General features: G+C 46.4%; 1 protein-coding gene across 1 annotated transcript in view; it reads right to left on the bottom strand.

Annotated features, from left to right (window-relative positions):
* Positions 1-23,191, bottom strand: part of LOC115190173 (fms related receptor tyrosine kinase 4) — a gene marked incomplete at both ends in the record, with an annotated part of 30,444 nt that extends 7,253 nt beyond the window's left edge. The window contains 12 exon segments of the mRNA XM_029748661.1: positions 437-531; positions 705-876; positions 1,893-2,095; positions 2,431-2,535; positions 4,072-4,207; positions 4,625-4,731; positions 6,726-6,857; positions 11,007-11,153; positions 16,215-16,443; positions 17,181-17,311; positions 17,584-17,692; positions 23,056-23,191. Of these exon segments, the coding sequence (XP_029604521.1) occupies positions 437-531; positions 705-876; positions 1,893-2,095; positions 2,431-2,535; positions 4,072-4,207; positions 4,625-4,731; positions 6,726-6,857; positions 11,007-11,153; positions 16,215-16,443; positions 17,181-17,311; positions 17,584-17,692; positions 23,056-23,191 (1,702 nt within the window).
* Positions 23,192-24,623: the final 1,432 nt, after the last annotated feature.

The raw sequence follows: 24,623 nt of genomic DNA, 5'->3' as shown, positions 1-24,623 counted from the left end.
ATGGGTTTTTAGGGAGAAATCCTCTGGGGCGATGGGTTTTTAGTATTAAATCTTCTGGGGCGATGGGTTTTTAGGGAGACATATTCTGGGCGATGGGTTTTTAGGGAGACATATTCTGGGCGATGGGTTTTTAGGGAGAAATCTTCTGGGGTGATGGGTTTTTAGGGAGAAATCTTCTGGGGCGATGGGTTTTTAGGGAGAAATCTTCTGGGGCGATGGGTTTTTAGGATTAAATCTTTTGGGGCGATAGGTTTTTAGGATTAAATCTTCTGGAGTGATGGGTTTTTAGGATTAAATCTTCTGGGGCGATGGGTTTTTAGGGAGAAATGTTCTGGGGCGATGGGTTTTTAGGGAGAAATCTTCTGGGCCGATGGGTTTTTAGGGTGAATTGTTTTTGTTTTCTTGGACGATGGGTGTGTGGTTGCTGGAGAGATACCATTCGCGAGGCCAGGAACTCCATTCCTCTGGCCACCTGGAAACTATAGCAGATCAGATCTTCTATAGTGAGAGGAGTCTTCCATAGGTCCTCCACTGGAGGGAGGGAGGGAGGGAGGGAGGGGGAGAGAGAGGGAGAGAAAGGATTTAACTCAGGTATAACTTGTTTTGATTCTACATTCTTGAGGCTCAGATGGAGCTCTTCAGTCAAAAGCTCAAGACTGAACTTTCAGCACTTAAAATCCAATATAGCAATTCACACTACTCACTCTTCTCCCCAGCAGGAGAGGGGCTCTTCTGATTGGACTTGCTGGATGACTGACTCTGGGGGCTGCCAATAGAGGAGGAGGAGGATGTGGAAGGTGGGAGGCGGGCTCTCTGCTCCACTTGTCCCGCCTCTATCATGCGTCTCACCTGGCTCTGAGTCTTAGGCGAGCGGTCCTGAGGAACACGCAGGTACATCGTGCAGGTTACCATCTACACATTGGCCAGGATGTAAATCAGTAACTTTGCGCCATTTAAAGGTAATTTCCGATTTAGACGACCTATGCAGCATTTACCATTAATGTGGTCTCAGTGAACGCGGGACATTGCTTTTAAAAACATGCAATACGAACAAAGCGCAAATTGGATTGAGTCCCGGGGACTTAGTCTATTCCAACAGCCATCGTGTTATAAGAGCCTATGATCTATGATGTTATAATAAACCCTTTTCACCAGCTCTGCAAAAGAACAGTCTTCACACTCACCATCACTTTCCAATGATTTCAGTTGTTTTTCTCAATTGAACAAAACATTCTGTAAATGTTGTATGTAATTGATCCTAGTGTCACCCTGATAAAACAGTTATATTATGTCAAACACATCTGTAGATTACAGACCACGAGTCAGTAACTAACTAAATGCCTCTGAAAACTAAAGACTCAGGACTGGTTTCCTGGACACAGATGAAGTCTAGTCTTGGACTAAGAATCACTATCAATGGTGAATCTCTATGGAGCATGATTTTTTTTTACAACAGAACTCAGCTTATTCTGTATCCAGAAACCAAATTCAGAGTTTCACAAAGTTTACCATGTAAGGTGGAGAGAACTCTCTCTTGGCTCTCAGGTAGTTGAACAGGTTAGGGGTTAAGGGTTAGAGGTTAGCATTAGGTCTTACCCTGTAAGGTAGGAAGAACTCTCTCTTGGCTCTCAGGTAGTTGAACAGGTTAGGGGTTAGGGGTTAGGGGTTAAGGGTTAAGGGTTAAGGGTTAGCATTAGGTCTTACCCTGTAAGGTGGGGAGAACTCTCTCTTGGCTCTCAGGTAGTTGGACAGGTTAGGGGTTAGGGGTTAGGGGTTAAGGGTTAAGGGTTAGCATTAGGTCTTACCCTGTAAGGTAGGAAAAACTCTCTCTTGGCTCTCAGGTAGTTGAACAGGTTAGGGGTTAGATTTTAGGGGTTAGGGTTAGGTCTTACCCTGTAAGGTAGGAAGAACTCTCTCTTGGCTCTCAGGTAGTTGGAGAGGTTCCCATACTTGCAGTACTCCACCACCACCATGAGGGGGGCGTTGGGTTTGGTGCAAGCCCCCAGGAGGTTGACCACGTTAAGATGGTTCCCAATGTGGATCAGAATCTTCAGCTCTGACATCAGAGCCTTGTGGTCACTGGCACACGCTCCCTCTGGACACAGGAGACAGGGAGAGACTAGGTCAGGACACACACATTTAGTTATTTAGCTTTGTTTGGGGACCTTTTATACAGCGGTTGCTGTTTTGATAGACAACTGAGGACATCAACAGGAAACATGGAACATGACACACAAAAACAGGCAGGCAGGCAGGCAGGCAGGCAGGCAGGCAGAGCAGACAGACAGAGCAGACAGACAGAGCAGACAGACAGACAGACAGACAGACAGAGCAGACAGACAGACAGACAGAGCAGACAGACAGACAGAGCAGACAGACAGACAGAGCAGACAGACAGACAGAGCAGACAGACAGAGCAGACAGACAGACCTTTCAACATCTTCACCGCCACAGTGTCCAGGCTGCTGTTCTTGCTGATTCCAAAGATGGAGGCCTCGATGACCTTCCCAAACGCTCCATGACCCAACACCTTCCCTGAGAGAGGGAGGAAACGAGAGAGAGAGAGAGAGAGAGAGAGAGAGAGGAAGTGATAGAGGGAGAGAGAGAGAGAGAGAGAGGGAGGAAGCGAGAGAGAGAGAGGGAGAGAGAGAGAGAGGGAGGAAGCGAGAGAGAGAGAGAGAGGGAGAGAGGGAGAGAGAGAGAGGGAGGAAGCGATAGAGAGAGAGAAAGAGAGAGGGAGGAAGCGAGAGAGAGAGAGAGAGGGAGGAAGCGATAGAGAGAGAGGGAGAGAGGGAGAGAGCGAGAGGGAGAAAGGGAGAGAGGGAGAGAGAGAGAGAGAGGACGCGATAGAGAGGAAGCGATAGAGAGAGAGAGGGAGAGAGAGATATAGAGAGGGAGAGGGAGAGAGACAGAGAGAAAGAGAGAGAGAGAGAGAGAGACAGAGAGAGACCGAGAGAGAGAGAGACAGAGAGAGAGAGCAGAGAATTAGAGAAACCAGATGTGTTTCTAATTCTTAAAGTAAAGACGTTTTGATTTATCTGCTGGTCTGGTTCACTGATCCTAAAGTCCCTCCAGACTGCAACATCTGCTCTCTCTGTTTATTATCTCTGCATAGTAACTTTATCCCTACCTACATGTACAAATTACCTCGACTAACCTGTACACCCGCTCGGTACCGGTACCAGCTGTATATAGCCTCGTTATTGGTGTTACTTTAACTGCATTGTTGGTTAAGGGCTTGTAAGTAATCATTTCACTGTAAGGTCCACACCTGTTGTATTCAACGCATGCGACGAATAACATTTGATTTGATTTAATGAGTCAAATGTAAATGTATTAATAGAAAAAGTTAAAATGTAATAGGATTCTAATTCCAATGTCCACAGGGACAAACAACAGGGTTGTCATCCATCACTCTGGAGGGATCTAGACACTAACCCTTGGGACTGTGTGTGTGTGTGTGTGTGTGTGTGTGTGTGTGTGTGTGTGTGTGTGTTACAGAGCACTGAACAGAGAGTGAACCAGCATCAAACACCATCATCATTACCACTGACTGCTACCCAAACCATCATCATCAGTAGCAGTCTGGGCTCCAGACCCGTTCAACAGGAACAGAGGAAACCAGAATGTAGCATTCATTAGCTTGGTTGATTCTTTTTGCTAACTCATTCATTAGTTCGGTTGATTCTTTTTGCTAACTCATTCATTAGTTTGGTTGATTCTTTTTGCTAACTCATTCATTAGCTTGGTTGATTCTTTTTGCTAACTCATTCATTTCATTCATTCTTCAGTTTGTTTATTCATCCCTCCCTCCCTCCCTCCCTCCCTGCTGGGGTGGCAGGTACCCTAGTGGTTAGAGCATTGGGCCAGTAACTGAAAGGTTGCTGGATCGAATCCCCGAGTTGACAAAGTAAAAATCTGTCGTTCCGCTCCTGAGCAAGGCAGTTAACCCACTGTTCCCTGGGCGCCGAAGATGTGGATGTCAATTAAGGCAGCCCCCCCCTCTCTGATTCAGAGGGGTGGGTTAAAAATATCCCCCTTTATCTATCCCTACATCCCTCCTCTTCTTACCTAGTCGTAGTTTGTCCACAGATATCTCCCACTGGGACGAGTTGTACGAGAGGTATTCAAACTGCTCATCCAGAGGAACCTCCCCTGGGTCCATTATGATGGACAGATAGCCTGTCTTTATATCTGCAGGGTTCACCTGGAGAGAGAGAGAGAGGCTCAGTGAAACATGGCCACATTGATGTTGAACATCTCTGTTGGATGTACGTGTTGAACCAAACATCTCTGTTAGATGTACGTGTTGAACATCTCTGTTAGATGTACGTGTTGAACATCTCTGTTAGATGTACGTGTTGAACATCTCTGTTAGATGTACGTGTTGAACATCTCTGTTAGATGTACGTGTTGAACATCTCTGTTAGATCGTAGACATACGGCCTCTGATATTTCACATTGAGACTTGGGGTATTTGCACCTTGCCTCCTTTCGCCATGTGACTAAAGAGCTGAGGGAGATGTTACAGAGGTGAGGTCAGAGTTCACAGTCACTCTGATTGGAGGAGATCAATGATCTCTTAGAACAGCCTATAGGGAGATCACAGTGCGTGTGTTCTGACCCGTTTGACGTTGCAGAAGATGAGGATGAGTAGAGCACAGAAGAACACAGCGAAGACACCCGTCCCAATCAGAATCACGATCTCCACGTTAGCCCTGTCACCGGAACCTGGTGAGATAAACAACAACAACGTTAGCCCTGTCACCGGAACCTGGTGAGATAAACAACAACAACATTAGCCCTGTCACCGAAACCTGGTGAGATAAACAACAACAACATTAGCCCTGTCACCGGAACCTGGTTAGATAAACAACAACAACATTAGCCCTGTCACCGGAACCTGGTGAGAAAAACAACAACAACAACACTAGCCCTGTCACTGGAACCTGGTGAGATAAACAACAATAACATTAGCCCTGTCACCGGAACCTGGTGAGATAAACAACAATAACATTAGCCCTGTCACCGGAACCTGGTTAGATAAACAACAACAACATTAGCCCTGTCACCGGAACCTGGTGAGAAAAACAACAACAACAACACTAGCCCTGTCACTGGAACCTGGTGAGATAAACAACAATAACATTAGCCCTGTCACCGGAACCTGGTGAGATAAACAACAATAACATTAGCCCTGTCACAGGAACCTCATGAGATAAACAACAATAACATTAGCCCTGTCACCGGAACCTGGAGGGATGAATGGAACATGGAGGGATGAATGGAACCTGGAGGGATGAATGGAACCTGGAGGGATGAGTTCTCAGAGGGGAGGCTATAACCAATTAAATATCAATTTAGTTAATTCAATCATATATCACCAGCTATCCCACTGAAGAATAACCTGAATCATGTATCACCATCTATCCCACTGAATAATAACCTGAATCATATATCGCCATCTATCCCACTGAAAAATAACCTGAATCATGTATCACCATCTAGCCCACTGAAGAATAACCTGAATCATGTTTCACCAGCTAGCCCACTGAAGAATAACTTGAATCATTAATCACCAGCTAGCCCACTGAAGAATAACCTGAATCATATATCACTGTGTATCAGATATCTAATATCTGTTCTCAACGACATTAAGCATTTTGCTGGACCTGCTGGACCATCTATACCATCTGGACCTGCTATACCATCTAGACCCGCTATACCTGCTGGACCTGCTACACCATCTATACCATCTATACCATCTGGACCTGCTATACCATCTGGACCTGCTTTAACATCTGGACCTGCTATACCATCTATACAATCTGGACCCGCTATACCTGCTGGAACTGCTATACCATCTATACAATCTGGACCTGCTATACAATCTGGACCTGCTATACCATCTATACAATCTGGACCTGCTATACCATCTGGACCTGCTATACCATCTATACCATCTGGACCTGCTATACCATCTGGACCTGCTATACCATCTGGACCTGCTATACCATCTATACCATCTGGACCCGCTGGACCTGCTATACCATCTATACCATATATACAATCTGGACCTGCTATACCATCTGGACCTGCTATACCATCTGGACCTGCTATACCATCTATACCATCTGGACCCGCTGGACCTGCTGGACCTGCTATACCATCTATACCATCTGGACCTGCTATACCATCTATACCATCTGGACCCGCTATACCATCTGGACCTGCTATACCATCTATACCATCTGGACCTGCTATACCATCTGGACCTGCTATACCATCTATACCATCTGGACCTGCTGGACCTGCTGGACCTGCTATACCATCTATACCATCTGGACCTGCTATACTATCTGGACCTGCTATACCATCTATACCATCTGGACCTGCTATACCATCTATACCATCTGGACCTGCTGGACCTGCTGGACCTGCTATACCATCTGGACCTGCTATACCATCTATACCATCTGGACCAGCTATACCATCTGGACCTGCTGGACCTGCTATACCATCTGGACCTGCTATACCATCTGGACCTTCTATACCATCTAGACCCGCTGGACCTGCTGGACCTGCTATACCATATATACAATTCAGACCTGCTATACTATCTGGACCTGCTATACCATCTGGACCCGCTATACCATCTATACCACGCAGGTGTGTGTGTATGTGTGTGTGTAATAAGGCTGTGTGTGTGTGTGTTCCTGTCTCACCCAGCACTGTGACGGCAGCGGAGGAGTGTACGCAGCCTCTCTGATTACAGGCGGTGCAGGTGTAGAGACCGGCGTCCTCTTCTCTGATACGCTGGATACTCAAAGTGCTGTTAGCGTTCTGCAGCTGAAGTCCTACACACACACACACACACACACACACACACACACACAACTGTCAATCACTGACACAAACACACATGTAGGCGTGCACTTGCACACACACCACTCTGACAAACACATACACACCACTCTGACAAACACACACACCACTCTGATAAACACACACACACACACACACCACTCTGACAAACACACACACACACACACACACACCACTCTGACAAACACACACACACACACACACACACACCACTCTGACACACACACACAGACACACACCACTCTGACACACACACACAGACACACACCACTCTGACAAACACACACACACACACACAGACACACCACTCTGACAAACCCACAAACACACACACACACACACACACACACCACTCTGACAAACACACACACACACCACTCTGACAAACACACTCACACACACACACACACACACACACACACACGTCAATCACTGACACAAACACACATGTAGGCGTGCACTTGCACACACACCACTCTGACAAACACACACACACACCACTCTGACAAACACACACACACACACACACCACTCTGACAAACACACACACACACACACACACACACCACTTTGACAAACACACACACACACACCACTCTGACAAACACACACACACACCACTCTGACAAACACACACACACACACCACTCTGACACACACACACACACACACACACACACACACACACACACACACACACACACACACACACATACCACTCTGACAAACCCACACACACACACACCACTCTGATAAACACACACACACACACACACCACTCTGACAAACACACACACACACCACTCTGACAAACACACACACCACTCTGACAAACACACACACACACACACACACACCACTCTGACAAACACACACACACACACACACACACCACTCTGACACACACACACAGACACACACACACACACACACACACACCACTCTGACAAACACACACACACACACACAGACACACCACTCTGACAAACCCACACACACACACACACACACACCACTCTGACAAACACACACACACACACACCACTCTGACACTCACACACACACACACACACACACACACACACACACACACACACACACACACCTGTCAATCACTGACACAAACACACACATGTAGGCGTGCACTTGCACACACACCACTCTGACAAACACACACACACACCACTCTGACAAACACACACACACACACCACTCTGATAAACACACACACACACCACTCTGATAAACACACACACACACACACACAAACACACACACCACTCTGACACACACACACACACACACACACACACACACACACACACACACACACCACTCTGACAAACACACACACATACCACTCTGACAAACCCACACACACACACACACACACACCACTCTGACAAACACACACACACCACTCTGACAAACACACACACACACACCACCCTGACAAACACACACACACTCACCTAGCCTTGCTTGTCTGCTAACCTGACAACTACTCAGATTGATCCTACTGTCAGCCCAGCCAATCCTCCTCTCTCCTTCCTTCCTTCCTTCCTTCCTTCCTTCCTTCCTTCCTTCCTTCCTTCCTTCCTTCCTTCCTTCCTTCCTTCCTCCCTCCCTCCTTCCCTCTCTCTCTTCTTCCCTTTCCCCTCCCTCCATCCCTCCCCCCTCCTCCCCCCTCTCTTTCATCTCCCTCTCTACCACTCCATCTCTCATTCTCTCCACATTTCATGTATTTAATGTCTCCAAAGTCCCCAGCTGTCTGTACCCCTGCCAGGCTGTCACTCAATCTGACCCCCTGTCCTCTAATGCCTCAAAGACACTGTGGAAGCTGATGTCTCATGTATTCAGCTACAGGTGTGTGTGTGTGTGTGTGTGTGTGTGTGTGTATATCGTCAATGTGTGTGTGTGTGTGTGTGTGTGTGTGTGTGTGTGTGTGTGTGTGTGTGTGTGTCACTCAGGCGTTAGTGTCCTCCCAGGCATGTGCTGTAGGGTGACATTATCCCTGTGTGATTGACAGGGCTGCTTGAGAACCTACTCCTTTACCCAGACGGAAGAGAAGAGGAGGAAAGAGGAGTAGAAGGAGACACAGGGAGAGAGGGAGACACAGGGAGAGAGGGAGACACGGGGAGAGAGGGAAACAGAGAGAGAGAGAGGTAGACACAGAGAGAGAGGGTGACTCGGGGAGAGAGAGGGAGACACAGGGACAGAGGGAGAGAGGGAGACAAAGGAAGTCACAGAGAGACAAAGGGAGAGAGGGAGAAAGAGAGATAAGAAGACACAGAGAGACACAGGGAGAGAGGGAGAAACAGGGAGTGAGGGAGACAGGGAGAGAGGGGGAGACAGAGAGACACAGGGAGAGAGGGGGAGACAGAGAGACACAGGGAGAGAGAGGGAGACAGGTGGAGAGAAAGGGAGACAGATGGAGAGAGGGAGAGAGGGAGACGCAGGGAGAGAGAGGGAGACAGAGAGAGAGAGACATATGAAACAGAGGGAGAGTGGGAGACGCAGGGAGAGAGAGGGAGACAGAGGGAGACACAGGGAGAGAGAGGGAGACGCAGGGAGAGAGAGGGAGACGCAGGGAGAGAGAGGGAGACGCAGGGAGAGAGAGGGAGACGCAGGGAGAGAGAAGGAGACAGATGTAGACAGAGGGAGAGAGGGAGACACAGGAAGAGAGGGAGACACCGGGAGAAAGAGGGAGACACAGGGAGAGAGGGAGACACAGGGAGAGAGGGAGACACAGGGAGAGAGAGGAAGACACAGGGAGACACAGATAGAGACAGGGAGACACAGATAGAGACAGGGAGACAGAGTGAGACAGAGGTAGACAGAGGGAGAGAGGGAGACACAGGGTGATGCAGGGAGAGAGAAGGAGACAGAGGGAGAGAGGGAGACACAGGGAGAGAGGGAGACACAGGGAGAGAGAGGGAGACAGAGGGAGAGAGAGGGAGACAGAGGGAGAGAGAGGGAGACAGAGGGGGAGAGAGGGAGACGCAGGGAGAGAGAAGGAGACAGAGGGAGACAGACGTAGACAGAGGGAGAGAGGGAGACGCAGGGAGAGAGAGAGAGAGGGAGACGCAGGGAGAGAGGGAGACACAGGGAGAGAGAGGGATTGAGGGAGATAGGGAGACGCAGGGAGAGAGAAGGAGACAGACGTAGACAGAGGGAGACAGAGGGAGACACAGGGAGACAGATCCTCGACTTCGGCGAAGTCATTTACAAAATAGCCTCCAACACTCTACTCAGCAAACTGGATGCAGTCCATCACAGTGCCATCCGTTTTGTCACCAAAGCCCCATATACTACCCACCACTGTGACCTGTATGCTCTAGTAGGCTGGCCTTCGCTACATATTCGTCGCCAAACCCACTGGCTCCAGGTCATCTATAAGTCTTTGCTAGGTAAAGCTCCGCCTTATCTCAGCTCACTGGTCATGATAACAACACCCACCCGTAGCACGCGCTCCAGCAGGTATATCTCACTGATCATCCCCAAAGCCAACACCTCCTTTGGCCGCCTTTCCTTCCAGTTCTCTGCTGCCAATGACTGGAACGAATTGCAAAAATCGCTGAAGTTGGAGACTTATATTTCCCTCACTAACTTTAAACATCAGCTATCTGAGCAGCTAACCGATCGCTGCAGCTGTACATAGTCCATCTGTAAATAGCCCACCCAATCTACCTACCTCATCCCCATATTGTTTTCATTTACTTTCTGCTCTTTTGCAGACCAGTATCTCTACTTGCACATCATCATCTGCTCATCTATCACTCTGGTGTTAATCTGCTAAATTGTAATTACTTCGCTACTATGGCCTATTTATTGCCTTACCTCCTCATGCCATTTGCACACACTCTATATAGACTCTTCTATTATGTTATTGAATGTACGCTTGTTTATCCCATGTGTAACTCTGTGTTGTTGTATGTGCCAAACTGCTTTGCTTTATCTTGGACAAGTCACAGTTGTAAATGAGAACTTGTTCTCAACTAGCCTACCTGGTTAAATAAATCAATACAAATAAAAATGCTCTGGCTAAACACTGTGTGTGTGTGTGTGTGTGTGTGTGTGTGTGTGTGTGTGTGTGTGTGTGTGTGTGTGTGTGTACCTACCTGACATTTGGTGCAGGGGCTGGTTGTCTTTGAACCAGGAGAGGTGTGGTGAAGGAGTTCCCATTACATCACACTCCATCAGGAGAGACTCACTGATGTTCACTGTCTGATTGGTTGGGTTGTGTCTGTACCAGGGGGCTTCTAGAGCTGAGGGGGGGAGGGGGGTAGAATGATAGGAGAGAGAGAAAGAGGAGAGGAGAGGAGAGGAGAGGAGAGGGAGGGAGGGAGATGAAAGGAAATAAATAGTTAATTGCAAAATTGACTAAAGGGCAAAGAGACCAATCTGTGAGGCTGTGGACTGTCAGGAGAGAGAGAAGGGATGGAGGGTGGAGAATAAAGGTGTCTGGACTGGACATGAATGAAGCATTAGTGTGGAAATTAGTGACTAGTGTATGTTAACCCTTTCCTCTAGGGGACTAGTGTGTGTTTAACCCCTTCCTCTGAGGGACTAGTGTGTGTTTAACCCAGTCCTCTTAGGGACTAGTGTATGTTTAACCCCTTCCTCTGAGGAACTAGTGTGTGTTTAACCCCTTCCTCTGAGGGACTAGTGTGTGTTTAACCCCTTCCTCTGAGGGACTAGTGTGTGTTTAACCCCTTCCTCTGAGGGACAAGTGTGTGTTTAACCCCTTCCTCTAGGGGACTAGTGTGTGTTTAACCCCTTCCTCTGAGGGACTAGTGTGTGTTTAACCTCTTCATCTAGGGGACTAGTGTGTGTTTAACCCCTTCGTCTAGGGAACTAGTGTGTGTTTAACCCCTTCCTCTGAGGGACTAGTGTATGTTAACCCCTTCCTCTGAAGGACTAGACTAGTGTATGTTTAACCCCTTCCTCTGAGGGACTTGTGCATGTTAACCTCTTCCTCTAGGGGACTAGTGTATGTTAACCCCTTCCTCGAGGGGACTAGCGTGTGTTAACCCCTTCCTCGAGGGGACTAGTGTATGTTAACCCCTTCCTCTAGGGGACTAGTGTATGTTAACCCCTTCCTCGAGGGGACTAGTGTGTGTTTAACCCCTTCCTGAGGGACTAGTGTATGTTAACCCCTTCCTCCAGGGGACTAGTGTGTGTTTAACCCCTTCGTCTAGGGGACTAGTGTGTGTTTAACCCCTTCCTCTGAGGGACTAGTGTGTGTTTAACCCTCTTCATCTAGGGGACTAGTGTGTGTTTAACCCCTTCCTCTGAGGGACTAGTGTGCGTTTAACCTCTTCATCTAGGGGACTAGTGTATGTTAACCCCTTCCTCCAGGGGACTAGTGTGTGTTTAACCTCTTCGTCTAGGGGACTAGTGTGTGTTTAACCCCTTCCTCTGAGGGACTAGTGTGTGTTTAACCCCTTCCTCTGAGGGACTAGTGTGTGTTTAACCCCTTCCTGAGGGACTAGTGTGTGTTTAACCCCTTCCTGAGGGACTAGTGTGTGTTTAACCCCTTCCTCTGAAGAACTAGTGTGTGTATTTAACCCCTTCTTCTGAGGGACTAGTGTGTGTTTAACCCCTTCCTCTAAGGGACTAGTGTGTGTTTAACCCATTCCTCTGAGGGACTAGTGTATGTTAACCCCTTCCTCTGATGGACTAGTGTGTGTTTAACCCCTTCCTATGAGGGACTAGTGTGTGTTTAACCCCTTCTTCTAGGGGACTAGTGTGTGTTTAACCCCTTCCTCTGAGGGACTAGTGTGTGTTTAACCCCTTCCTCTGAGGGACTAGTGTATGTTAACCCCTTCCTCTAGGGGACTAGTGTATGTTAACCCCTTCCTCTAGGGGACTAGTGTATGTTAACCCCTTCCTCTAGGGGACTAGTGTGTGTTTAACCCCTTCCTCTGAGGGACTAGTGTGTGTTTAACCCCTTCCTCTGAGGGACTAGTGTATGTTAACCCCTTCCTCTAGGGGACTAGTGTATGTTAACCCCTTCCTCTGAGGGACTAGTGTATGTTAACCCCTTCCTCTGAAGGACTAGACTAGTGTATGTTACCCCTTCCTCTAGGGGACTAATGTATGTTAACCCCTTCCTCTGAGGGACTAGTGTATGTTAACCCCTTCCTCTGAGGGACTAGTGTATGTTAACCCCTTCCTCTAGGGGACTAGTGTATGTTAACCCCTTCCTCTGAGGGACTAGTGTATGTTAACCCCTTCCTCTGAGGGACTAGTGTATGTTAACCCCTTCCTCTGAGGGACTAGTGTATGTTAACCCCTTCCTCCAGGGGACTAGTGTGTGTTTAACCCCTTCATCTAGGGGACTAGTGTGTGTTAACCCCTTCCTCTGAGGGACTAGTGTGTGTATTTAACCCCTTCCTCTGAGGGACTAGTGTATGTTGTATGTTAACCCCTTCCTCTGAGGGACTAGTGTATGTTGTATGTTAACCCCTTCCTCTGAGGGACTAGTGTATGTTAACCTCTTCCTCTAGGGGACTAGTGTGTGTTTAACCCCTTCCTCTGAGGGACTAGTGTATGTTAACCCCTTCCTCTGAGGGGACTAGTGTATGTTAACCCCTTCCTCTCAGGGGACTAGTTTGTGTTTAACCCCTTCCTCTGAGGGACTAGTGTGTGTATTTAACCCCTTCCTCTGAGGGACTAGTGTGTGTTTAACCCCTTCCTTTAGGGGACAAGTGTGTGTTTAACCCCTTCGTCTAGGGGACTAGTGTATGTTAACCCCTTCCTCTGAGGGACTAGTGTATGTTAACCCCTTCCTCTAGGGGACTAGTGTATGTTAACCCCTTCCTCTGAGGGACTAGTGTATGTTAACCCCTTTCTCTGAGGGACTAGTGTATGTTTAACCCCTTCCTCTAGGGGACTAGTGTATGTTAACCCCTTCCTCGAGGGGACTAGTGTTTGTTTAACCCTTTCCTCTGAGGGACTAGTGTATGTTAACCCCTTTCTCCAGGGGACTAGTGTGTGTTTAACCCCTTCATCTAGGGGACTAGTGTGTGTTAACCCCTTCCTCTGAGGGACTAGTGTGCGTATTTAACCCCTTCCTCTGAGCGACTAGTGTGCGTATTTAACCCCTTCCTCTGAGGGACTAGTGTATGTTAACCCCTTTCTCCAGGGGACTAGTGTATGTTTAACCCCTTCCTCTAGGGGACTAGTGTATGGTAACCCCTTCCTCGAGGGGACTAGTGTTTGTTTAACCCTTTCCTCTGAGGGACTAGTGTATGTTAACCCCTTTCTCCAGGGGACTAGTGTGTGTTTAACCCCTTCATCTAGGGGACTAGTGTGTGTTAACCCCTTCCTCTGAGGGACTAGTGTGTGTATTTAACCCCTTCCTCTGAGTGACTAGTGTGTGTTTAACCCCTTCCTTTAGGGGACAAGTGTGTGTTTAACCCCTTCGTCTAGGGGACTAGTGTATGTTGTATGTTAACCCCTTCCTCTGAGGGACTAGTGTGTGTTTAACCCCTTCGTCTAGGGGACTAGTGTATGTTGTATGTTAACCCCTTCCTCTAGGGGACTAGTGTGTGTTTAACCCCTTCCTCTGAGGGACTAGTGTATGTTAACCCCTTCCTCTGAGGGGACTAGTGTATGTTAACCCCTTCCTCTCAGGGGACTAGTTTGTGTTTAACCCCTTCCTCTGAGGGACTAGTGTGTGTTTAACCCCTTCCTTTAGGGGACAAGTGTGTGTTTAACCCCTTCGTCTAGGGGACTAGTGTATGTTAACCCCTTCCTCTGTGGGACTAGTGTATGTTAACCCCTTCCTCTGAGGGACTAGTGTATGTTAACCCCTTCCTCTAGGGGACTAGTGTATGTTAACCCCTTCCTCTGAGGGACTAGTGTATGTTAACCCCTTTCTCTGAGGGACTAGTGTATGTTTAACCCCTTCCTCTAGGGGACTAGTGTATGTTAACCCCTTCCTCGAGGGGACTAGTGTTTGTTTAACCCTTTCCTCTGAGGGACTAGTGTATGTTAACCCCTTTCTCCAGGGGACTAGTGTGTGTTTAACCCCTTCATCTAGGGGACTAGTGTGTGTTAACCCCTTCCTCTGAGGGACTAGTGTGCGTATTTAACCCCTTCCTCTGAGCGACTAGTGTGTGTTTAACCCCTTCCTTTAGGGGACAAGTGTGTGTTTAACCCCTTCGTCTAGGGGACTAGTGTATGTTAACCCCTTCCTCTGTGGGACTAGTGTATGTTAACCCCTTCCTCTAGGGAACTAGTGTGTTTTTAACCCCTTCCTCTAGGGGACTAGTGTGTGTTTCTAACCCCTTCCTCTGAGGGACTAGTGTATGTTAACCCCTTCCTCTGAGGGACTAATGTATGTTAACCCCTTCCTCTGAGGGACTAGTGTATGTTAACCCCTTCCTCTGAGGGACTAGTGTATGTTTAACCCCTTCCTCTAGGGGACTAGTGTGTGTTTAATCCCTTCCTCTGAGGGACTAGTGTATGTTTAAAACCAACAGCATCTGTCAGCATGTACTATGTGTGTGTACAATATATATACCTGGCCATTCTACAGCATTACAGTGTGTGTGTTGGTGTGTGAGGCCTACGTTCCTCTGGTGTGTGAGGCCTACGTTCCTCTGTGTGTGTGAGGCCTACGTTCCTCTGTGTGTGTGAGGCCTACGTTCCTCTGTGTGTGTGAGGCCTACGTTCCTCTGTGTGTGTGAGGTCTACGTTCCTCTGTGTGTGTGAGGCCTACCTTCCTCTGGTGTGTGAGGCCTACGTTCCTCTGGTGTGTGAGGCCTACGTTCCTCTGGTGTGTGAGGCCTAAGTTCCTCTGTGTGTGTGTGAGGCCTACGTTCCTAAGGTGTGTAAGGCCTACGTTCCTCTGGTGTGTGAGGCCTACGTTCCTCTGGTGTGTGAGGCCTACGTTCCTCTGGTGTGTGAGGCCTACGTTCCTCTGGTGTGTGAGGCCTACGTTCCTCTGGTGTGTGAAGCCTACGTTCCTCTGGTGTGTGAAGCCTACGTTCCTCTGTGTGTCATTGTATGATTACACTCTTAGAATAAAGGTGCTATCTTGAACCAATAAGGCTTCTCCGCATAGGAGACCCTGTTTGGTTCCAGGTAGAACCCTGTTTGGTTCCATGTAGAACCCTTTCCACTGGGATTTCTACTTGGAACCCAAAAGGGTTCTCCCTTAAACCAAGAAGGGCTCTATCTAGGATCCATAGAGGGTTCTCCGATGGGGACAGTTGTAGAACCCTTTTTTCTAAGAGTGTAGACGTTCCTGTGTGTTTCTCTCCCTCTCGCCTTTAAACGATATGTATTTGCGTAGACAGTGTCTCTCTCCCTCTCACCTTTAACCGATATGTATTTGCGTAGACAGTGTTTCTCTCCGCTCCTCCTATTCTGAACCTCACAGACATAGTTCCCTTCATCCTGTAGCATGATGCTAGCTATAGTCATCTCCAGGACCCAGCTGTTAGACCGCTCCTGATAGGTCAGTTGTCCATCCAGGCGGTCAGCGTACAGGTGGACACTACGACAGTCCAGCTCCAGGGGTTTACCACTCTCATCCTGCAGCGCCTGGAGATATATATATATATATATATATATAAATAAAAGTCAGTCTTACTGTTCTTCCTGTCCTACTATTCTACTAGCTTGGGTCCCAGATCGGTTTTGTGTCGTCTTACCAAAATCCATCAACAAGTTTACAATGGAATTGTCAAGATTTGGGATATTAATTTGACAGTCACAACCAAATTAAACTACTGTAGCATTAAGAACATTCAGTGTGCCATTCTCTCTACCTAGGGGTTCAATCTGTACCAGGTGAGCTGTTACCTGTGGGTCCAGTCTGTACCAGGTGACCTGTTACCTGTGGGTCCAATCTGTACCAGGTGAGTTGTTACCTGTGGGTCCAGTCTGTACCAGGTGAGCTGTTACCTGTGGGTCCAATCTGTACCAGGTGAGTTGTTACCTGTGGGTCCAGTCTGTACCAGGTGACCTGTTACCTGTGGGTCCAATCTGTACCAGGTGAGTTGTTACCTGTGGGTCCAGTCTGTACCAGGTGAGCTGTTACCTGTGGGTCCAGTCTGTACCAGGTGAGCTGTTACCTGTGGGTCCAGTCTGTACCAGGTGAGCTGTTACCTGTGGGTCCAGTCTGTACCAAGTGAGTTGTTACCTGTGGGTCCAGTCTGTACCAGGTGAGCTGTTACCTGTGGGTCCAGTCTGTACCAGGTGAACTGTTACCTGTGGGTCCAGTCTGTACCAGGTGACCTGTTACCTGTGGGTCCAGTCTGTACCAGGTGACCTGTTACCTGTGGGTCCAGTCTGTACCAGGTGAGTTGTTCGTAGGTGTAGTTGTCAGCGATGCAGCTTAGCGACACTTCCTCCTGCTCCAGAGGTTCCTCAGACGGACCCAGCTCTACACTGAACCCTTCTGGGATTGCTGAAGGGGGCAGGGAGGGAGGGTGGCAGGGAGGGAGGGTGGCAGGGAGGGAGGAGGGAGGGGGGGTAGGGAGGGGGGGGATTAGATTATTTTGTTTATGATTTTGAGGGCTCTATGGTTCAAAATGTTTTTTTGTTGTTGTACTACTACACAAACTATTACTACTACTATTACAAAAGGGCAGATCTATTTATTAATGTATATATACTGCATATTACTGTATAGTACTTTGTATGCTAAACCAAGAGAAGGAAAAAAGTTGAAATACTCACTGGTCACATAAAAGTATATCAGCTTTTGGTCTTTACCCACTTTGTTGTCAGCAGAACATTTATACATGACCGATACACTGGCGTTCTGGATCACCAGTCTGCTGACTATCTAGAGAGGAGAGGGAGAGGAGAGGAGAGTATAAACATATAAACGTTTTGCATCACCAGCCTGCTGACTATCTAGAGAGGAAGACAGGTTTCAATACAACATGGCTTCCATACTAAATACATCTGCTCTTACATTGAAAGTGCTGAAGAGGGAAGGGAGATGGGTTCTAAATGTTTTATTATGACAACTGACTGGGACTTTGAACCCTGACCTGGAATCCACACTCAATCAATCCACTAGTATCTACTCTGGCTCTGGTTGTCCTGGTTGATTCCATGCTACTCTGGCTCTGGTTGTCCTGGCTGTCCTGCTTGATTCCATGCTACTCTGGCTCTGGTTATCCTGGCTGTCCTGGTTGATTCCATGCTACTCTGGCTCTGGTTGTCCTGGCTGTCCTGGTTGATTCCATGCTACTGTCGTGTCTTTGGGGTACCATTAAACTGAAGACAGGGTTATCATAACAGTAATGTAGTTTAAATGTTTAGGGTACATTCACCACTATACTTTCCCTTAAGGCCGAAGCCACATGGGGTTCACTCCAGTCAGTAATGGGTTTTACTGAATGTGCTTTGCTAAAGCAGATTTTACTGATTAATCTATTTATGATATATCAAACCTGTATAGGCTATCTGGGAATTAACTTCAATTAACCTGAGAGCATTGCTTCATCTAAGTTAAGTTTGGAAAAAGTGAATCATGTCTCATTGTACATTTTTACATTACATTTTAGTCATTTAGCAGACGCTCTTATCCAGAGCGACTTACAGTAGTGAATGCATACATTTCATTTTCATTTGATACATATTTTTTTTTCATCCTACTTGGCCCCCCGTGGGAATCGAACCCACAACCCTGGTGTTGCAAACACCATGCTCTACCAACTGAGCTACAGGGAAGGCTAGACGCCCAATTGTAGACGCCCAATCAATTTTGGATATTATTTAAAAGATCCACTTGAAAAGGTAAATCTGGCAATTTCACTTGTTAGTTAAAATTGAATGAGACGTCATATCCAGTCAATTGCGATTGTCTGGATATGTTACCGTGCTCCACGTTTGGATTTCCCCTAGAGATGTACTGGCAATTCTTCACCACCAGGTGAAGTACAAAGGTCGGGACTTCCGTCGCGCCAGGCGGAGAGATTAAAACGTGGCACAGGGAGAGGAAATGTTCCCTCTCTGTTAGCTTGCCCGTAATGCTAAGCTATTGCTACTTGGTTCAGGAGTATCCTTCCAAGCATCAAAATAGGGTCCTTTCACTATGGAAAGGGTGGGTTTTCTAGTGACGTCTCACCTTAACCCCCTTCAGCATATTCTGCTAGCGTTTATGCTGACCGGAGCGACACGGTACTTAAATACAGATACGCATACGGTCTGCCCACACTGTCTTAGTGCGGTAGGCAAATTATTTGGCTCGGTTACCGGACAGTTAACTTCTAATTTCTAACCTTACTCTAGAAGTTAATATTGACCGACAGAAATAGTACCGTTTGGCCTAACAGACTAAATCTGGAATTTATCTCTCACTGCTATCGACATAAGACCGGAGCCACTCTAAATAGCTTCTCCCAATGGAAAATACACAATCACTTTGTTTAGATAGCAGGCTGTTTGTACAATTCTGTTCGCACAATTGATATATAGAATTGGACTTTGCTGTGAAATTCTATCTTAGATTCCTCGCACGGGGGCTCCATATATGTCGTGTCTTTGGGGTACCATTAAACTAAAGACATGTTTATCAATTAACTCCCTGTAATTATTATCACACGATTAAACTGATTAATCGTTTAATTGTAATTAACTAGGAGATCGGGGCACCAAGGAAAATATTCAGATTACAAAGTTATAATTTTCCTAATATAACTTTCCTATATTATAATATTATAGTATAGGCCGATTATCTTCTGGTTTAAATGGTGTATTTTACCTCGCGTCCAGTCTCATTCCAAACGTCGTAAATTGTTGTATCTGCACGAACCCAGTCTTTACTAAAATCATCCATACATCAATTGTCTTAAAATCATTTATTTGCTACACTAAGTAATTAACAGAAAACATACAAACAGTAATTATCGTCACAAAGAATTGGTAGAGGAATGTGCCCTTGTGGGCTAAACAGGCAGGTCGGCCTGTTGAACAATGGATCATAAAAGGTCAGCTGTGGCACACAGAGTTCATTAATATTAACAATTGATATGCTAATCCTTTGCACATGAACGCTCACTCATTCGGGAACAATTGCAATCAATATATATTTACGCTCAGGGTGTCCTCGGGATCCTTGTTGGAGAGTTCTGTTCTGTTGGAGAGTTTTGTCCGCGTTCTCTCTCTCTCTCTCTCGGTTAGAATGGATCTTTCAGAGCAACATTCATGAATGTCGTCATAGAATGGATGTTTCGTCAGTCTTCGCGTTCAATTATATAATTTCTAGCTGCAGACTATTAATTAATATCAAAGACTTGTTCTTATTCTGTCGGTCTCGATAGTCTAAAAGTTAACCACGTGGTGTAGTTCACTTTCAGTATAGGAATTGGATGGTCAAACCTACTGGCCAACTCGCCATGGAGTGGAGGCCTGGTCTGAAGAAAGTAAATCAGGGTATAGTTTTATAGTGAACATGTCACATGACGCCTGGTCCTGTCTGTGTCCCTGCGGGGTGTGCCGATGACTGAGTTAAGCTTGGTACAGAAATACAATTCTATCACATTAACATCAGTACATAGCATCTCAATGTATTACAAATAGCTTTATCCTTATTAATACATTTTATACAACCATGTGGATGCAAGTCTCATTGCTGAGGCTATTATATAAACAGTTTTATGGTAATATGGCTATATTGTCTCTTCTGAGTATCACAAAATTGTACCAAGCGGACCAGCTCGTAGCTGGATTCTTCACCAATCTTCCATACCTTCTCCAGAACACAAATGTCACTCGGTTCCCCAATTCTGTGAGTTGGAAGAATTTCCTGTGTCTCACTCTATGGGCCATGTGGCCAGAGATTCTTCTCTGGAATTTTACCACTCCTTCACACAGGGACTGGGTGGGGGAAGGTAGGTTGGGGAATGGTGCAAGGGGGAGGGGGTCAACTGTCCTCCCTGTACTCAAAGAGGCCAACGTCATGACACTACTCTGGCTCTGGTTGTCCTGGCTGTCCTGGTAGATTCCATGCTACTCTGGCTCTGCTTGTCCTGGCTGTCCTGGTTGATTCCATGCTACTCTGGCTCTGGTTGTCCTGGCTGTCCTGGTTGATTCCATGCTACTCTGGCTCTGGTTGTCCTGGCTGGCCTGGTTGATTCCATGCTACTCTGGCTCTGGTTAACCTGGCTGTCCTGGTTGATTCCATGCTACTCTGGCTCTGGTTAACCTGGTTGTCCTGGTTGATTCCATGCTACTCTGGCTCTGGTTGTCCTGGCTGACCTGCATGATTCCATGCTACTCTGGCTCTGGTTAACCTGGTTGTCCTGGTTGATTCCATGCCACTCTGGCTCTGGTTGTCCTGGCTGGCCTGGTTGATTCCATGCTACTCTGGCTCTTGTTGTCCAGGCTGGCCTGGTTGATTCCATGCCACTCTGGCTCTGGTTGTCCTGGCTGGCCTGGTTGATTCCATGCTACTCTGGCTCTGGTTGTCCTGGCTGGCCTGGTTGATTCCATGCTACTCTGGCTCTGGTTAACCTGGCTGTCCTGGTTGATTCCATGCTACTCTGGCTCTTGTTGTCCTGGTGTGGATGTGTTCTGTTGGTTGATGGTTGATGGTTGATGAGAACACGGTCTCTGTAGACGTTGACGTGACTCAAACCTTTCCCTGCCACTCCATCACAACAGGAACTGATCTCACAGGTGTGACCCACAACAGGACATTTGCTGTGTGTGCGTTTGCATTCGTCTGTGTGTGTGTGTTTGTGTGTGTGTGAGTGTCCATTCGTCTGTGTGTGTTTGTGTGTGTGAGTGTCCATTCGTCTGTGTGTGTGTGTTTGTGTCCGTCCGTCCGTCCGTCCGTCCGTCCGTCCATCCGTGTGTATTCCCATTCCCCTCAGGAAGTGTGCTCAGGAAGAGGGTTCAAAATATTTCTGGTGTGGAAACGGAACACTTGCCCCCTCTTCTCACTGTCACACAGGACACTTAGGTAGAAATACTGTCACACAGTTCACTGTTTGGGACACTTAGGTAGAAACATTCCAGTTCAGGGTTAGGGACACTTAAATAAAGAGTTATTCTGCCGACTAGGCTAAGGGACTATCTTCCTGTTCTATCTCTGAGATACTAAATCATCAATCTATGATTGTAAATTGGTGTACAATTCAGTTTAAAACCGCAAGCAACCAAATAAATCTATTACTTCAAAAATCCTAATTGTAAACTTGATCAAAATGATATCAAATCAAATTGATTTATAAAGCCCTTCTTACATCAGCTGATATCTCAAAGTGCTGTACAGAAACCCAGCCTAAAACCCCAAACAGAAAACAACGCAGGTGTAGAAGCACAGTGGCTAGGTAAAAACTCCCTAGAAAGGAAATAACCTAGGAAGAAACCTAGAGAGGAACCAGGCTCTGATGGGTGGCCAGTCCTCTTCTGGCTGTGCCGGGTGGAGATTATAACAGAAAATGGCCAAGATGATATCCTACAATAATTTAATTACATGGTCATGATTCAACATTTGGATAACATTCAGAAAACATTCAGAAAACATTCAGAAAACATTCAGAAAACATTCAGAAAACATTCAGAAAACATTCAGAAAACATTCAGATAACATTTGTTCTCAGGGAAATGTTGAAATGTTGGTACTGTGAGAGAGATTTAAGCTTCGTCTCTCTGTGTCACGTCCTGACCATAGAAAGCTGTTATTTTCTATGGTAGAGTAGGTCAGGGCGTAACAGGGGGGGTTTTCTATGTTGTCATGTTCTAGTTTTTGTATTTCTATGTTGGCTTGTTCTAGTTTTTGTATTTCTATGTTGGGCTTTGTTTGGGATGATCTCCAATTAGAGGCAGCTGGTCATTGTTGTCTCTATTTGGAGGTAATTTTTAAGTTGGTGTTTGTTCCACCTGGGTTTGTGGGAGATTGAATTTGAGTCCGTGTATGTTTCACCTCTGCGTCACGGTTTGTTGTTTTTTTGTCATTCAGTTTATTTATGTATTGCATAGTTTCACAGAGTAAAAATAAAATGTGGAACGACACACACGCTGCACTTTGGTCCGCTCCTTCCTACGACAGCCGTGTCTCTCTGAGATACTTCATCAGAATGATAGAATGATGTACTAACGCTGTCATGATTAAACATTCAGATAACATTCAGATAACATTCAAAGTATTGTTAAATGGTATAAACTTTTGTGGAGGGAGTGAGAACCAACCTTCTGCCTTCCGTCCACCACTTCGACTGACGTCTCAATGTTTTCCATTTTATTAACGGGGTTCTGCGAGTCCAGGTCCTGCCAGTTCTGACAGTCTGAGACGCTGTCGCTACGCCCTTTACGATCCCTCCGACTCCTACAAAACACAACAACAGAACAACGTAGTCTTTCACCACGGCCCTATGGCACCCTATTCCCTATATAGTGCACTACTTTAGACCAGAGCCCTATGGCACCCTATCCCTTATATAGTGCACTACTTTAGACCAGAGCCCTAAGACACCCTATCCCCTATATAGTGCACTACTTTTAGGGTTGATTGATTGATAGATTTTTTTTTAAGGTAAAACAATTTGTCGAATTTAACAGAACAGGACCAAACAGACAGCACACATCTGGGAACCATCCAATGTTCTGGTCACTTCCAATGTGTTTCCATGGTCGGTAATTTACCAGACTCTCTCATCCATTTACAGTTAGTGCATTCAGCTAAGTAAAGACTACCACACATCACAGCCATTGACTTCCGCATGTTGGTGTTGTGGCATGCAACCAGTATATCTCTCTCTCTCTCTCTCTCTCTCTGGGGCCAAAGCTTCTCTTCCAATATACAGGATATATACATATACTGGCTGACATTCTACTATCTATTGGCTGATGTTACTACTGTTCTACTATCTACTGGCTGATGTTCTACTATCTACTGGCTGATGTTACTACTGTTCTACTATCTACTGGCTGATGTTACTACTGTTCTACTATCTACTGGCTGATGTTACTACTGTTCTACTATCTACTGGCTGATGTTCTACTATCTACTGGCTGATGTTCTACTGTTCTACTATCTACTGGCTGATGTTCTACTATCTACTGGCTGATGTTCTACTATCTACTGGCTGATGTTACTAATGTTCTACTATCTACTGGCTGATGTTACTACTGTTCTACTATCTACTGGCTGATGTTACTACTGTTCTACTATCTACTGGCTGATGTTCTACTATCTACTGGCTGATGTTCTACTATCTACTGGCTGATGTTCTACTATCTACTGGCTGATGTTACTACTGTTCTACTATCTACTGGCTGATGTTCTACTATCTACTGGCTGATGTTCTACTATCTACTGGCTGATGTTACTACTGTTCTACTATCTACTGGCTGATGTTCTACTGGCTGATGTTACTACTGTTCTACTATCTACTGGCTGATGTTCTACTATCTACTGGCTGATGTTACCACTGTTCTACTGTCTACTGGCTGATGTTACTACTGTTCTACCATCTACTGGCTGATGTTACTACTGTTCTACTATCTACTGGCTGATGTTCTACTATCTACTATCTACTGGCTGATGTTCTACTATCTACTGGCTGATGTTCTACTATCTACTGGCTGATGTTACTACTGTTCTACTATCTACTGGCTGATGTTCTACTATCTACTGGCTGATATTACTAATGTTCTACTATCTACTGGCTGATGTTACTACTGTTCTACTATCTACTGGCTGATGTTCTACTATCTACTGGCTGAAGTTCTACTATCTACTGGCTGATGTTACTACT

The sequence above is a fragment of the Salmo trutta genome, unplaced genomic scaffold (genome assembly GCF_901001165.1).
Source record: "Salmo trutta unplaced genomic scaffold, fSalTru1.1, whole genome shotgun sequence".
In the NCBI taxonomy this organism is placed as follows: Eukaryota; Metazoa; Chordata; class Actinopteri; order Salmoniformes; family Salmonidae; genus Salmo; species Salmo trutta.
The sequence above is the reverse complement of the archived record's forward strand: the minus strand, read 5'-3'. Positions and strand labels throughout refer to the sequence as shown.